The sequence below is a fragment of the Dama dama genome, chromosome 29 (genome assembly GCF_033118175.1).
Source record: "Dama dama isolate Ldn47 chromosome 29, ASM3311817v1, whole genome shotgun sequence".
Lineage (NCBI taxonomy): Eukaryota > Metazoa > Chordata > Mammalia > Artiodactyla > Cervidae > Dama > Dama dama.
This window is the reverse complement of record NC_083709.1, coordinates 15293183-15309600: the sequence shown is the minus strand read 5'-3', so window position 1 is coordinate 15309600 and position 16418 is coordinate 15293183. Positions and strand designations below refer to the sequence as shown.

The window sequence follows — 16418 nt, the reverse complement described above, 5'->3', positions numbered from 1 at the left end:
TTTACAATGGAAACCAAAATTCTTAATACGAACCATGGGAGCCTTGGTTGTCTTATTCCATATTCAGAGTAAAATATTTGAAGATTTCTTTCTTACACAACATTGTTAAATGGGAGGTGTAAGTTAACAGCATAAATCCCAGAGCAGATGGACTCAGGTAAAATCTCCAAACTTCTTAGTGATGGCCCTCCATTATCATATCACAGTTGTTATTTGGGGGCCTTTTCTGATCCTAAAAGTTTTACGTGTCTAAAAACTATTTCCTGATGTTAGGTGACTTAACACTAAAATATTGTGGGGTAATGTTTTTCCTCAGCTCTACCAAATCCTGTGTGGACTTTGCCTCTGGGTTTATTTCTCTCCATTTATGTATGGGGCCAATATCTACTTCGAAGTGTTCTGATGATTAAGAATGTATTTACTTTACAATAGTCCTTAATGCTTAGAAAAGATACTAGTTTCTAAAATTGAAATACAGGGAAAGTCTGTTTCTTCAGGATTTTTTTAAAAATTAGATTCATGAAGCAGACCTATCAGGCTCCTTGTCACTTTTTGAGATTTTTTGGGACTACTTTCATTTTGTTCTTTAAATGAAATAAATTTTAAATGTGTAAGCTAAGAATGACACATTTTTTTAAAAATGAGCTGCTGCGTAATCTCAGCATTTGCGATGAGTCCTCATTTGATATTTTCTATTAAGTGTTGATCAAAATTTGCAACACCCTTGTTTTTAAGACTAAATGACTTCAGGGAGTGGTTATGTCGGAAAGCATTAAAACACGGGTAAGAATCAGGTTCTATTCCAGACCAGTCATACTTGGAGGGTGTGCTTATGAAGACCATACCCCTGTTTTTTTAAAAACAAGTCATTTTGTTATGTAAATGGGCTATATAGTGGGTAGTTTACAATCTTGATTTCCAACTACCAGCTTCTCCCAAGAGGCAACTCCAGGAGTACAATGATACGTCCTTCAAGAGAGACAGAAGCACAATAGTCATGTGATTTCATATGTGTTAATATTATACAAAGGAAGCTTACTATATATGTTGTCCTTCCCCTTAATTCTCATTTTAGGTTCTTGGCTCAACAGAATTGCCACATTTCACTTAAATAGCCATCTGCATAGTACCCCACTGAATAGATCATAATTTAACCAGTTCCCTAAAGATAGTTATGTTTGAATTTTTTTGCTTTAAGAACATGGCCATGAATATCTTATGATTTCAGAAATTTCTATAAAAAGCATTTAAAAGTTTGCACATTAAAAAATGTGCTAATTATAATAGCTAAAACCTGTAGTTGGTATACACTGGAACCTGCTCTCTGGCCGTTAACTTGCTGAAACTTGCCAAAATTGCTCTCAGAAGTTGTACTGAAACATACTCCACAGCAATGACTACTGTTTCAGAGGGCCTGTTTCCTCAGCAACATTATCAGTCTCAAACTTAATCTTTGCTATCCTGATATATAAAAAATGCTTCCTCCTATTATGAATTTAGCATATTTTTATGTTAAAGAGCCATTTGTATTTCCCATGGCCTTCTGTCTCATTGGTCTTTTTTTAGTCATTTGTGGGAGATGAAGATGACCCTTTGTGACATGCATTGTAAATATAGGTATTTTTTCTTTGTTGTCTTTTGACTTTATGATGCTTGTTTTCGTACAAAGATTTATTTTTATGAGGCAAATTTATCCTTTAGTGGCCTTGGGAGACCTTTCCCAAAGTTATCTTTGCTTTCGTCTTACTTAATTAAATCTTTGATCCTTCTGGAATTTATTTTGGTACAAGAACTGAAGTAGGGTCTCAAGTTTCTTTCCAGATGGTAGCCACTACTTTTGGTCTTCTAATCTATAAAAGCTGGGTTAGAAGATCCTAAGGTGCCCTACGTATCAAAGCAGTAACTTGCAAACTTGCTCAATGCAAGACAGTAAGCATTTTTGTATTCTGGTTTTCAACAGAAATCATTTACTGTAAGTAGTAAACCATGTTTGTCTTAGCACAAACAGCACTATCTTAAAGCTAACTTCATTACATACCACTAAAAATGTTGACAAAGCAGTAATGACTATTTCTTGGGGAATAGCAAGAAGAAAGCTAAAGGACCTGTTTTGCCAATGCATAAGATATAGTCCTTTTAAAAATAAAACATCTGTAGAAATAAGCCATCTGTGTATACGTCATGCCAGAAAGAGCAGGTGATCTATAAACATTTGTAAGCATAAATGCCCAGGGTAAAGGTGACAGCTACTGTTCAGCTCAGTCCTGTTGCTTAATGGAAATGTGAGTCTAAGATCACAAATCTCCCAAAATTTTAAGTGGAACCAGAATTCTAGATACTTTAAAAAATGTGAAGTCTGAATTGTAAACATTGGTGGTGAATTCAAATGTTGAATTCAAAGAAAACATGTCTGTAGGTAAGATTCTGTCAAGGGTCACGGATTGGTTACTTCTATAAATTAGTGTATGCAAACGTAATAATGATATTTACTTGAGTTAGGGCTGTTGGTAAAAGTTTATATATAGGCCTCCCAGCTAAGCATTATTTTCCCAGTTGTCTAGAAACCCTCGCCCTGTATGGAAACTCATCTAACTCCTTATCCTGTTGTACAGTCTCTGAAATTTAAACGGAATGTCCCTGGGCTCCTGGGCCTTTGTTCTTCAGGACTTGGCCCAACCCTCTCTTACCCTCATCTTGGGAGTCACCATAGCTAATAGAATACCGGCTCAGGAGCACAAATAGTGTTTCACATTAAAATGAAACAACTTTTAAGCAAAACTGCAATTCAGTCATATTCATGTGTTATTCTTCAATTCTCTATATTTCTGCAGTAAAGCTGAGACAGCTTATACAGAGAACTAAAATACAAACAGAAAAAAGTTATGAAAAATTAACAGTGAGCTGATTTCAATAAAGTGAGCTGATGAGCTTATATTGAGAATCAGATCAGTTTGAATAGGGCTCAGTTTCTCTTTTTAAGTGAATTATTTTTTTAATTAAAATTTTTTTTCTATTTTTTGCCTATGCCATGCAGCATGTGGGATCTTAGTTCCCCAACTAGGCATCAAACCCAATCCCCCTGCAGTAGAAGCATGGAATCTTAACCACTGGGAGGTCCCAGGGATCTTTCTTCTGATCAGTTTGGTAACATCAGACCTGGCGTGTAAACTTTCAGTTTCCTCAGGTGTTAAAATCAGATTTTTCTTTTTCTGAACATTAAATGAGGCAATACATCCAAGACACCTCTCTTGGTGTTAAGAAAAATATTAGCTAAAAGTATGCATGATAACACGTATATATATTAATAATATAGTTGTCATAATAAGACTACCAGATTCAAAAAAAAAAAAAAAGACTACCAGATTCACTTCTGAGATTCTTAACTCTCTAAGTGGAGAGGAAAACTAGTTATGTGGAAAATACAATAGAAATTCCTCCCACAGAGCTCTGGGGATACTCAATACTGGAGCTGTGTCCTTGACTTCAATACTAAATTTGGGAATTTGCACAAGTTATTTAACTTTTTTTTAAAGTATAGTTGATTTACAATATTGTATTAAGTTTTAGGTATACAGCATAGTGAATTCAGTTATTTTGCAGATCAAATTCCATTATAGGTTGTTATAAGATATTGGGTATGATTCCCTGTGCTATATGGTAAATTCTTGTTGCTTACAATTTTTACCTAGTTTGTTAATCCCACAACCCCTAATTTGTCATTTACCTCTTCACTTTACCCTCTGGTAACCATAAATTAACCACTTAATCCCATATTATTTATCCACATATTTTGATCGCATATTCATGTGTGACTTACTGTAGTTTTAGTTGTCTTTAATTTCACAAAACATATTTGTTGAATGAAGTCTTTTGGGAATTGCCTTTTTCACTCAACACTGCCCTACTGTCGTGTCTGTAACCAGTTCATTCATGTTCATCGCCTTCTAACAGTCTATTGTGTGATAATACCACAATTGATCCACTCTCCTGTTGATGGATATTTAGGTTGTTCCTGGAGTTTTTGCTGTTACAAATGACACTGGTATAAAAATGGCTATACAGTTCTCCTGGCTTTCAAGCACAGCCCCCTCCCGTGATCTTGTTCTGTAAATCCCAGCTGACTCGGGCAGCCTTCTCAGCTGGGTTGTTTCACCAAGGCTTGAGCTCTGCTTTCCTGGATAGTGGTTGGGAAAGTTCTTCAGGCAGATGGACATGCTGAACCGGGGTTCACCCTGTGTGCTTCCTTTCTCTCACGTTATCACAGTCTGCTTTGCCTGTTAGCCAGTTCCTGAAAACAGCTGCTGCATATTTTTTTGTCCAGTTTTATAGCCGTTTAGGACAACAGCATACTGTTGAGGATGGTAACAATTACTATGCCGTGGCCAGACAGGGAAGTCTATTCATCTCCATTTTTTACTGAAAGTTTTAGTTTTGTTTTGGGCACTTAATCATTAAGACAGCTGGAGTTTATGTGCTCATATCAAAAGCCCCAGAGAAATTTCATTTAAAGATAATTGAAAGAATGTTCTTAGACATTCTTCCAGATGCACAGTTAAATTATAAAGTAGACCACTGAAAACTACACTCTATACATGGTGTGAGGTAGAGGTAACAATTTATTCCCTTGTGGATAACCATTTCAATCCCAGTGTAAGAAGCTTAAGTTATGATCTTAAACTCTTCACTTGGAAAGTGGAGGCAATGACATGTCACATATGAAAGACAGGTTTACACACATACACAGAGCCCTAGAGGATCTACAGTATAGCTGTCTTATTCTTCTGATTAAAGACTGATTTTAAGACTTTGAAACCAGATAATAATAAGTACCATTTATATTACTCTGACTACATGCCAGGAACTATTCTAAGTATTTCATGTATGTTAACTCATACAATCCTGATAAAAGGCCTATAGAATAGGCACTGTTATTTCCTTCATCTTACTAATGGGAAAACTGAGGCAGGGAGAAGCATTGATACTTGCCAGGGTAACACAAGTAATTTGTAATGAAACAGGGATTCCAGCACAGACAAGTCCACTGTCTGCTATTCACATGAGCAGATTGTAAACATTCTGTTATGAGAATTAAGGAGCCCTCATCCCACTGCTGCTCAAATGCCCAAGGCCTGATCCACTTACAAAACTGAAACACACCGATCACAGTTATCAGCATTTCAAAATCTTAAAATTGAGACTGGCAAAGCAATTATTGAATTTAGCTTAGAAACAACCCTTCTATTAATCTCTAATCCCAGGGACAGTGCTTCTCCCAAATCGTTCTCTCTTTTGTCCAATTTTTTTTTTTTTCAACAGATTCTAATGAATAATAAGCATTCTCATAGGGCTTGGTACTTCTAAAAGTGCTTTCCACATGGATGAATATTCACATACCCAATTACTGATCCATTAGCCGTCTGGCTCAGGTCATGCACTTGTCATGGTCTTCCATTGAATTATAAGTGGATTTAAAAAAAAAAAAAAAACCCACACACAGCTTGTCCAGAAATGATGATATATAGTCCTAGATCCCTGTAAAAGACTACAAGGAAATAAACGAGCTCACATTCACTCCAGGCTGGTGCTCTGTCACTTTTTCACGTTTTTCAGGCACAGCAGCTGAGAAGTGAAGCCACAACAACAGCTGAGAGAGTTTCCCAGACCAACAGAGCCACTTACTGGAATGCTGGCAGCAGTACCTTCTCTTGAGGTATCATGGGTTGTGCTATGAGGTCCTACAGCCCACTTCTCACTTCATTTGGGAAGGCTTCCTTTTCCAGTTGATCTAGAAGATTGTAAAGACTTTCCTTAAATTTTTGTTTTTAATAGGCAATGGTATAGGAGAATACACTGCCAAGAAAGATATATGTTGCTGGGGTTGTGTTTTGTATTTGGTAAGTGACTTTAAAAAAGTGCTATACATAAGCAACCAGGGACAAAATTAAGTCTTTATGTTTCCTTCTTAGATATAAGCTCTGAGTATTCAAATCAAATTCTAACCAACACTCAAGCATATACTCAACATATTGTTGTTGCTGTTAATCAGTCACTGAGTTGTGTCTGACTCTCTGCAACATGGACTGCAGCATGCCAGGCTTCCCTGTCCTTCACTGTCTCCCAGTGTTTGCTCAAACTCATGTCAGCTGAGTCAGTGATGCCATCCAGCCATCTCACCTGTCGCCCCCTCCTTCTCTTGCTCTGAATCCTTTCCAGCATCAAGGTCTTTTCTAATGAGCTGGCTCTTCAAATCAGGTGGCCAAAGTATTAGAGCTTTAGCTTCAGCTTCAGCATCAGTCCTTGCAATGAATATTCAGGGTTGATTTCCTTTAGGATTGACTCGTTTGATCTCCCTGCTGTCCAAGGGACTCTCAGGAGTTTTCTCCAGCACCATAGTTCTAAAGCACCAATACTACTGTATCTTGCAAACAATGTGTGTGTTCTCAGTCGCATCTGACTCTTTGCGACCACATGGACTGTAGCCCCATCAGGCTCCTCTGTCCATGGAATTTTCCAGGCAAGAATACTGGAGTGGGCTGCCATTTCCTTCTCCAGGGGGTCTTCCCGACCCAGGGATTGAACCTGCATCTCTTGTGTCTCTTGCACTCATAGGTGGATTCACTGCTGTGCCACCTGGAAGTCCCTTATAAACAATAAAATCAAGCAATTATTTCAAACATGCAGTGTTTAGATATCCATAAAAAGGATTACAAGTACTAAAAAAAAAAAAAAAAAAACCCATGGATTAAAATACAATATTTTATTTATTTCTCACCTAAAAAACAAGCAACCCAGAATTAAGATATACATAAACTTCTCAAATTTACCCCTAATAAAATTTTGACTATTTATACAATTTCTACAGAAACATACAGTGTATCAAAATCTGCATAAATCAAATTTATAAAATGTGTAGAAATGCATAGTGATATTATCAACTTACAAAGCAAGGATATGGAATTATTTCCAAAACAGCCTACAGTAGAAAATAGTCATTATGGCAGCAGCTTCTGATGTTTTTTGTGTTTGGTAAGGTTTCTGATTTCAATATATAGTCATTTTTTATAGAGTATCTTAACGAATTGCACAAAATACCCATTTAAAATTTACATGCACAGTTTCTGTGCCACTGTTCTTAGGCCTATGCATAGTTAACAAGGTTATAATCTATTCAACAAGTAAAATGCGACCTACCTGCAAACACACAAGTATTAAATACCAATTCTCTTAGTTTCTTACTTATGGTTGATTTATTTTGCAATCATATAGGCAAAGAAATGTATTCCTTTTTAAAGATCCCTAGAAATGAATGAAAGCTCAAATGGTTGATCAGAGATCAGGAGCAAAATACAAATTGACGATTCAAAATTATAAATAAAACTCTTTAAGATGTTTAACTTTGACTCTCCAAATTTAAGAGCTAAGCTTGGAAGAAGCAAGTTTGTAGGCTTTTCTTCTTAAGTAAATGTAGGTGCTCTTTTCTGTTTTCTTTTTTAAGCTTTAGTGAAATATATTTTTCTCTAGTAGTAGTTGTGAATTCCTTCCATTGATCATGATAACAGGATCAGTCTTTAATTTACTTGCCATTCCCTGCCTCATTAATTTCCTTTTTATTTTTTTTTTTTGCCTCTGATGGAGCATTTTAATCTTGTGGGGAATAAGAGAGTATTTAGATATTAAAATCAATTGACCACTTGAAGCATTTGGTTTTCCTCTTGTAGGTACTATCTCAATAAATGTGTAAATTCAAACAAGTCTTTTTTGGGAAAAATACTAACAGAAATATGCTTCCTAAAAAAAAATAAGAAACACTAGGGAACTAACAGATAATTGAACAGAAAGGAGTTCATATTTGTTCATGAACTGTATTTTTCAATAGACTTTTTTTAAAATTTAAAGACTGTGCAGGGAATTTCATGAAGATATAAATGAAAGGTCCATTCACCCTTGACTTTATAAATTGCACAGCTTAGGTTATAACACACAGTAGTCTTCTAAGGCTTAATCCAACAAGGGTTTGGAAATTCTCGCCTTGGTTAGAACAAACCTTTGATGTGTTTACAGTGGTGTTGTGTTATTTGTGTTACCCTCATTTCAAGGTTTCAAAACTGAGAAATATTTATAGTTTTCTAAAGTGACAGGTAATGGGGAAAAGCCAATCCTCAATGTCAGAGGACATTTTTTCTCAAGTTAGTTAGGCCCTCCTCCCACCTTAGGAGTTGGGACCGACAGAGGGCAATGGAATGCCGACAAGTAGAGGGGTTAATGCCGCACAAATCTTCAAACTCTACAGAATAGCCCTGGATGTTCCATCTTGTCATTTCTTTTTTGAGCCATACGGCATTCAATTTCAGAGCAAATGGCAGCAAGTAAATTCAGTCCTCAGACAGGTAACGATTCCATCAATACCATCCTACAAATTGCATTCAAAGCTCCTGAAATAGTATACCAAGAAATGAAAGAGGCACTAAATGTGTTGAAATTCACCTTTCAAAAAAGCAGCATGACTGTGAAGGAAGGCCACCTTGGCTAATAACCTGTGGCAGTGCTTCAAAAAGATGTAAAATTAAATAAAGACACAACAGGTTGATAATCACCAAGTTACATAACAAAGTCTGGTTACTCCAACCTTTTTTCAAGTGTGTTAAAAAAAAAAAAAATCAAACTGCCTTTCAGACCCCTGAGTGTAATCCCAAAGAAGACAACAATGCTTTTAACTCTGTTCTAAATAAAACTGAGCTAAATGCACAGATAACCAACATCATCTCAAACAAAACAAAAAAGATGTAAACATCTACGAAGTTTAAGGTAAAAGCAGTTTTGTAAACAGTAACTGCAGATGATCATGTTATTGTAAAAATCACAGTTTATCAATGTCCTCAGGCTCCCTGGGAGCCTCTGGGTTTGGAGCTATACAGGTAACAATAGTTGCAGCAGGTTTCAGGCGGTTTCAGTCCTGTATAAGTTTACGTGTCAGTAGGTAGGTTATTGATTTCTTTCATTCCTTCTAAACACTATGGATGTTATTTATCTCCCACTTTTGAGTCATTTTGCTGGAGTCACAGTCGGAGATGAACACTTGATGGAGGACCTCCGAGCGATCCAAGCACTTTCCGGAAGGAATGTGAGTCAGTCTGTGCAGGTTCTGGAAAATATAGGGAAACAGCGTTACACGTGAGCTCTGCACTATCACTGACATTAGACAGGTCACCTCCTGGCTTTCGTAAGAAGACAATTCAAGCAAATTGGTCAGGCATGAACCAGCTTCACCTCAGACTCTGGGTTTCTCTTGTCAGTCTTCTACATCCTTTTGTTGTTCAGGCATGATGTACTTTGGGTACTTCCAATTCAACACATACAAGCTTAAATTCATCATCTTCCCCTCCAGACCAGCTTCTCTAGTTCCTATCCAGCTAATCTGGCTGTCCTGAGCTTAGGACAGCGCAGTTCAGGCAGCGTGCCCTCCGTCCTTCCTTTGAGTCGCCAGCTGAGCACGGACATTTGCAGGGGCCTGGGCTTGTACCCTTTCCCATCCCCACCGCCCTTGCCTTAATCGAGTCCTTGTCACCTGCTGGAGGTTCCTTCAATTCAGCTCTCAGAGTACAGTCCTCAGACTAGCTAAGATTGGGTCTGTAGGGTCGAAACAATTTCCTAATACAAAGACCCTAACTGCCTTTTCCACTGTATGGACATTTATACAGATAGTGCAAAAGCCGTGCTAGGTCAAAGAGCTGGGGCTGTAGCATCAATCAAGGGGTCACGTTCTCCATGGCCACAGACTCACAATTAAAAAGAAAAAAAGCCAGTTTCATTTGAGAATGTCCTTGATGAAGCAGTAAAACGTATTAGTTTTATTAAGTCTTGACCCTGAGAGACAGTAGGTAAGAATGGCCAGAACATGGGCGGTTGCTGGACTTGAGGGCTTTTTCTTGTCCTGTGACTTGAAAGGACAAATCGCAGTCAGATTACAATTATGCAAACTTGGGGCTGGGGAGACATTTTCCAGAAAATAAAGTGAGCCTGTCACTTCCATGGAGGGGGGGAACAATATAAAGCTGACAGTTATTTGTTGCCGTTGATAAAATCTAAGTTTTCAAGCAAAAATTTGAGTTTTGGAAAACTTGTATCCATCATCGAGAATGTGACAGCTTCACAAGATTAAAAGACTTTTCTGGTGAAAAGTGTTTATATTTGTGATTTCGGGGGCAGTGTATGATGAAATGTGCCATCATTTGGAAGATCTGCATGACTTAGTGAGTCAATATTTTCCAAATGAGCTGTGAAAGTGTGACGTTACAAAAGATCCACTCGAAGTTTAAGACAGACAAGTGGGTTTAATGCAAGAGGACAAAATGTTCACTGACAGGATTCCAGATTCCACATTGCAAATAACTTTTAAGAAACTCCTGGTACTTCCCTGGTGGTACAGTGGATAGGAATCTGCCTGCCAATGCAGGGGACACAGGTTTGATCCCTGACCTGGGAAGATCCCACATGTGGTGGAGAAACAACCGCTGGCAACTCCAGAAGTGCACCACAACTCCTGAAGCCCGTGCTCTAGGGTCCGGGAGCCACCGCCATTTGAAGCCCGAGTACCTAGAACCTGTGCTCCGCGATGCATCACAACTAGAGAAGCCCCTACTCACAGCAACTAGAGAAAGCCTGGACACAGCTATGGAGACCCAGCACAGCTATAAATAAATGAATGAATAAAAAGAAACTACCACCTACACACTTGTGTAGCACAATTAGCTGAAAAGGCTATTAAATTATCCCTTGTTTTCAAACTGCATGTCTAGACAAGGCTGGATTTTCCTTGGATACTCAACTAGAACAACATCTCACATCAAACTAAATGCAGAAGCAGAGTAGGAATCCAGAGTTCTTCTATTAAACCAGACACTAAAGGCATTTGTGAAACTATAAAACAATGCCACTCTTCTCATTGTGGTGGGGAAAATAGCTATTTTTCATTAAAAGTGTTATTTATATTAACATGTAATACGGTTATGAGTGTTACTTTAACATGAATAGATACATCAAGACTCATAACAGTTCTCAGGTTTAATTCCCAATTCAGAAACCCCATTAACTGTAAGCTGCATAACAAATCTCTCTGGGAGTGTATCAGCAGTTAGTAAGGATGTAAATGGGTCCAGAGGAGCAGAGTCAGAACTGCTGACTGAGCTGGCCTCCTGCTCACCAGTCCATACTTGACAATGTTTCCAGAATTATCTTCCTAAAAGTACCCACTGTTTCCTATCACTGTGATCCTCAGCTAATGTCGGTCACTCCCCAAAGACCATAAAAAGTTCCATGGTCTTTCCCATGGAGGACAACTTAGGGAACCAGAAAACACCCAGCTCCTAGAATTCTCTACACTAAGATGCTATGACTCTGCTCACTCGTTATCTCATTTATCCTCCATGAAAAGCCTTATTACACCTCAAGATCCCGTGCAGTGATACTTCCTACCTGAAACTCACCAGAAACAAAGCCTCCTATTAATCTCTCTTTCCCTATCCTATGGCACTTTATTTCTTTAATAGCTTGTTTTTTGTTTCTTCTTATTATTTTTGACTGTGCTGGGTCTTCCTTGCAGGGCGCCAGCTTTCTCTTCTCTAGTTGTGGTGAGCAGGGGCTACTCTCTAGTTGTGGTAAGCAGGCTTCTCATTGGGGTGGCTTGTCTTGTGAAGCACAGGCTCTCAGGTGCATGGGGTTCAGTCGTTGCTATATCTGGGCTCAACTGTTGCGTCTCCCAGGCTCTGGAGCACAGACAGGCTCAGCAGTTGTGGAGCACAGGCTTTGTTGCTCTGTGGCAGTGGGATCTTCCTGGATCAGGGATCAAACCTGTGTCTCCTGCATTGGCAGGCAGATTCTTTACCACTGAGTCACCAGGGAAGCCCCATTTTGCTTATTTTTATTTCTGCATTTTTTTCCTTCTCTTCCATTATATGGGCTTTAGCTATTTTTTGAAAGGCCCCAGTGAATATTTATTAATAGTAACATCTGATGCACAAACTGATATTCAGTGCTGTGCCCTTTAAAATATGGTATCTAAAATATGTGCATTTCATTTTTTATCCATTCCTTCTCATATCATTTTGCATCTGTTAACCTTCTTTTACTAGTTAACTAATATTGTCCTTACTCACCCCTAGGCTTTACTGCTATTATTCATCTTTCTTTGTGGAAATAAATGCTCTGTTCTCTGGGAACTATATTAATCTTCTTCTTCCTAACATCAGCAACTGACACAAACTTACCACTTCATGGTAATTATCTATGCAACATATATAATTCCCATAACTGGGAATATTCAGCTAGACCATTAACATCGTCACTGCATGGCAAACAAGTGTTTTCTGGCAGGGAGGGCATGACAACAAATACAAGATGTGTAAACAAAGTTAAGGGCTGCCAGCTTCTTTCAGTTTGGAGGAGCTTTTTCAACTTTTTGTTTCACAATAAATTGATTTACCTTAGCCAAGTCTAGACTTTGAAAATTATACAGAGGACCATTCGAATGTTGGAATCCTCAACTTGGCATACAACACTGAAAATTCACAGCTGAAATAGAAACAATGCTCCCACAGAGTCAAAGGAAGAACTAAATGTGGCCTTTAAAACAAGCAACAGGCAACACGTATCCTGCATTTAACAAACAGCCAGGAGGAGAGGCTGTGAAGCCTGGAATCCAACACGTCACCTGTTCATCTCTATCGCCACCTGCTGGACAGCAGGCAGCAATATTTTAAAAGTTAATAAACTAAACGAGCCATTCATTAAAACTATATATACATATGCATATATAAATGAGCCATTCATTAAAATTATATATATTATCATTTAGATTAAAAAGATCAGATTTTTATATTAGAACAATGGTGATGATTGCCTCAGGGAACACTGGTTTCCCTGTGTGGATAAATGAGCAGTGGGTCTGCATGGACCCTGGGTGGTGCCCAAACGTGATGATACAGTACTAGAGAATAAAAGGGGCGCTCTGTTATCAAATGGTGATTCTCCAGTGATCAGGAAAATGAGAGGGAAATGCAAGCCAGTGAGAAAGCAGGTATTAAGGTTTACATGTCTCAATTCCATATGGTAGGTGTTATTAAAATGAAACAGCATATATTTCAGAACTAAGATGCAGAATACCTTGAAGTACTGCCATTCCTTAAATTCATTCAGATTGCAGTGTGTAATCATAACTTTGGATCCATCAGGCCCCTTCGTCAAACACTGGTCGTACTGCATGAGTTGATTGGCTTCGTTGATTCGGAAAAGCTATTTAAAAAAGAAAGAAACTCAACTCATATAATTAGACTCAATGATTACCCTATTTCTCTATCACATTTCTGTATGTTCAGAACTACAAGTCAAAAGACAGGAATTACTCATTTTGATGGTAGTGAAGACCACTTCTAACTATTAAAAGCTTATGTTCTTTAGCCTTTTAGATGCAGAATCAGTTGTTAAGATATTAATCACACCAACAGTGTAAGAAAATGAAAATGTGGAAACAGACCTGACAATGTATCTCCATCTAAATTAGAGACAAGAAAAATACTCATATAGGAAAGGAAGAAAATATGTGGTTGCTGTTCTCAGTCATGTCTGACTCTTTGCAATCCCATGGACTGTAGTCTGCCAGGCTCCTTTGTCCATGGGATTTCCCAGGCAAGAATACTGGAGTGGGTTGCCATTTCCTCCTCCAGGGGATCTTCCCAACCCAGAGAATGAACCCTCGTCTCCTGCATTACAGGTGGATTTTTTACCATCTGAACCACCTGGGAATACGACTGGCAATAGCATCCCAGCTTCTTGGAGGGAATATGTGGAAAACTGAACGATATCTGAACAAATAAAACTGTTAGGGAGTGAGGCTTACACAATTATACACTCAAGCAAGAATATATTCTAGTCTCTTACATGAGACACAAATTCTAGATTGCGGTTGCTTACGTAAAAACCAATACTGCTCTTATCCCCTCGTTTAAGCAAATGCTTCAGCACTGTTGGTTTTCCACAGAATGTTTTACTTTATCAAACAATCACAGTTACCAAACAGAAAACCATGCTAAACCCCATTCTGCATCAGCTCGTTGGCTCCCAGGGCACACCAACCGCCTCTGGAAGCCTGGAGCCAGCTGTGTACCTGATTCCCGCCCATCCTGTGGCAGGGGCCCAGCTCCACAAAGCCTCCATTGGTCTTCCCCATGCTGTCGATGCAGTACGCAGTTTCAAAGCCTCTGATCTGAAAAACATGAACGAAGGATCACAGGCGGGTAACGGTTCAGATTTCGATAAGCTCTAGCAGGAGGTCAGAGAACTCTGTCTTGAGGCCGAGGTCCACGTGGACGGTGGGGTATGTGCAGCCTCGTACCGACTATCCTGTCAGGCCTCTGGGAGCACAGAGCTACAGTCATCTCTCAAACCACTTATGGTCTTTTTTTTTTTCTTTTCCTACTTATATTTATTTGTGAAGCAATTTTGTTACATGCATGGGTTTCCTGTTGTTCCTAGACTTATAAGATTGTTTATACATGACTTGAAAAGCCACTGGTTAGGACTTCCCTAACCAGTGTCTGTACAGTGTCTGTCTGTACAGTGGACAGAAGTCCACCTGCCTATTCTGGGGACAGAGGTTTGATCCCTGGTCCAGAAAGATTCCACATGCTGAGGAGCAACAAGACCCGTGCTCCACAACAAGAGAAGCCACTGCAATGAGAAGCCCGTGCACCACACCTAGAGAGTAGCCCCTGTGGGCTGCAACTGGAGAAAAGCAACCAAGACCCAGCCCAGCCAAAAAATAATAATAATGATAACAATTAATTAATTAATTTTAAAAGCCACTGGTTAGATAGTGTGAAACCACTTATGGTCTGAAAGTCAACACTGGAAGGGGCTCATTTCAATGAAGGACCTTGGCCTATAAATTTATATACAAGACAACAGAAGAAAGAAATTAAAAAATACCATTAGTACCATTTCAGATTCATGAGAAGCAGATAGAGCAAAGGGACCTGGCTACAGTGGTCACAGACATTGGCCCTAAGTATCTAGACCATCAGTAAACCTGGGAAGTAAGGCTCTCACTTCTGACAGCTGTATCCAGGGGCTGGGGTTCATGGCGAGGCATAGGGGTAGCTGTGAGCAGCAGGCCGGCCATTGAGGCTCCTCTCTGACTATGAATGTTGTAAGTAATAATAAATAATGTGTGTGCTCAGTCGTGTCCGACTCCTTGCGACCCCATGGTCCTGTAGCCCGCCACGCTCCTCTGTCCATGGGATCCTCCAGGCAAGAATACTTGGAGTGGGTTGCCATTTCCTCCCCCAGGGTATCTTTCCCACCCAGGGATCAAACCCAGGTTTCCGGCATCTCCAGCTTTGGCAGGTGGATTCTTTACCACTGAGTCAAATGGGGGGAGTCAAGATATAGCTGAAAAATTAAATAATACAGACCACCTATGGAAAAACTGTACATGTTCTAAGTATGTGGCAAACACGTGCTTCCATCTCTAGAATGCATGTTTTGTACAAAAACAATCTTCCCTTTTTGGAAATACTACTACAGATTTATAACTTGATTAGAGATCACTATTGGTGTCCGCTGGCAGCTGGATGTGCTTGTCGGGGCTCTGGGACAGAGGTCTGGGTTAAAGGTGGACATCTGAGAGCCAACAGCATGTGAAGGGTGGGCTCTGAATCCTGTACTGGGCAAGCTCACCAAGAGAATTCATCCCTTCCACACAGAAGGCTCTAGGCTAGTGAGGAATTCTTGAGAGCAAAAGATAACTAAACCAAAATGCAGTCTGGGCTTTCAGGGGCTCTGGTTCAGTTGGGAGTTAAACACAGCTCATCAAAATAGAAGACGGAAATATGGGACAGAGAACTGTTAGGACAGAGGAGCAGAGAGAGAGAGAGAGCACATCCCGCTACCCAAACTACTGACCTCTTACCCACAGGGTCAGGTCCCTTCGCTCTATCTGCTTCTCTAAGTGCTGGGGCTCCTCAGGGAAAGATCCCGCCTCTTACCTCCACATTCTTTTCATTCAGTCCCGTGAAACATGCTGCTGGCTCCAAATATACGTTACATCCTTAAATCTACATGTAGCCTCTTTTCTGGGCCCGAGGTCTCCTGGACAGCCCAGTGGGGTGTCTACCAGGCCATGAGTGCCCTCATGACCCCTCCCCATGCACCCTCACTGGCAACTTCCTCACCTTGGCTGCCACCCAATTTGCTGGGCAAATTATTGGGTTTGGCCAAAAAGTTCATTGGGGGTTTTCTGTCACGGTGCATGGAAAACCCAAACGAACTTTTTGGCCAAACCAATAAAACCAGACTAGCTGTCTGCCTGGCCCACACCCTCTGCTCATTTGCCTTGTTTTCCACCAGACTTCCCCGCCTCAAACTCT

At 39.6% G+C, this 16418-nt stretch overlaps 1 protein-coding gene and 1 long non-coding RNA gene across 3 annotated transcripts in view; both read right to left on the bottom strand.

The window, feature by feature from the left end:
- Nucleotides 1-5463: 5463 nt before the first annotated feature.
- On the bottom strand, nucleotides 5464-6538 carry LOC133048989 (uncharacterized). Its single transcript, XR_009691160.1, has 2 exons — nucleotides 6175-6538; nucleotides 5464-5785 (listed from the first exon to the last, which is right to left on the bottom strand). It is a non-coding gene; the product is annotated as an uncharacterized LOC133048989 (long non-coding RNA).
- Nucleotides 6539-8616: 2078 nt separating this feature from the next.
- The window catches only part of GALNT7 (polypeptide N-acetylgalactosaminyltransferase 7), a 131541-nt gene continuing 123739 nt past the window's right edge, over nucleotides 8617-16418 (bottom strand). For both annotated transcript variants that reach the window (XM_061132205.1, XM_061132204.1), the window contains exons 10-12: nucleotides 14159-14257; nucleotides 13159-13287; nucleotides 8617-9142 (exon numbers count right to left, since the gene is read on the bottom strand). In XM_061132205.1, coding sequence (XP_060988188.1) covers nucleotides 9005-9142; nucleotides 13159-13287; nucleotides 14159-14257 — 366 coding nt within the window. In that variant the 3' untranslated portion in view covers nucleotides 8617-9004. The remainder of the gene's footprint in view (nucleotides 9143-13158; nucleotides 13288-14158; nucleotides 14258-16418) is intronic.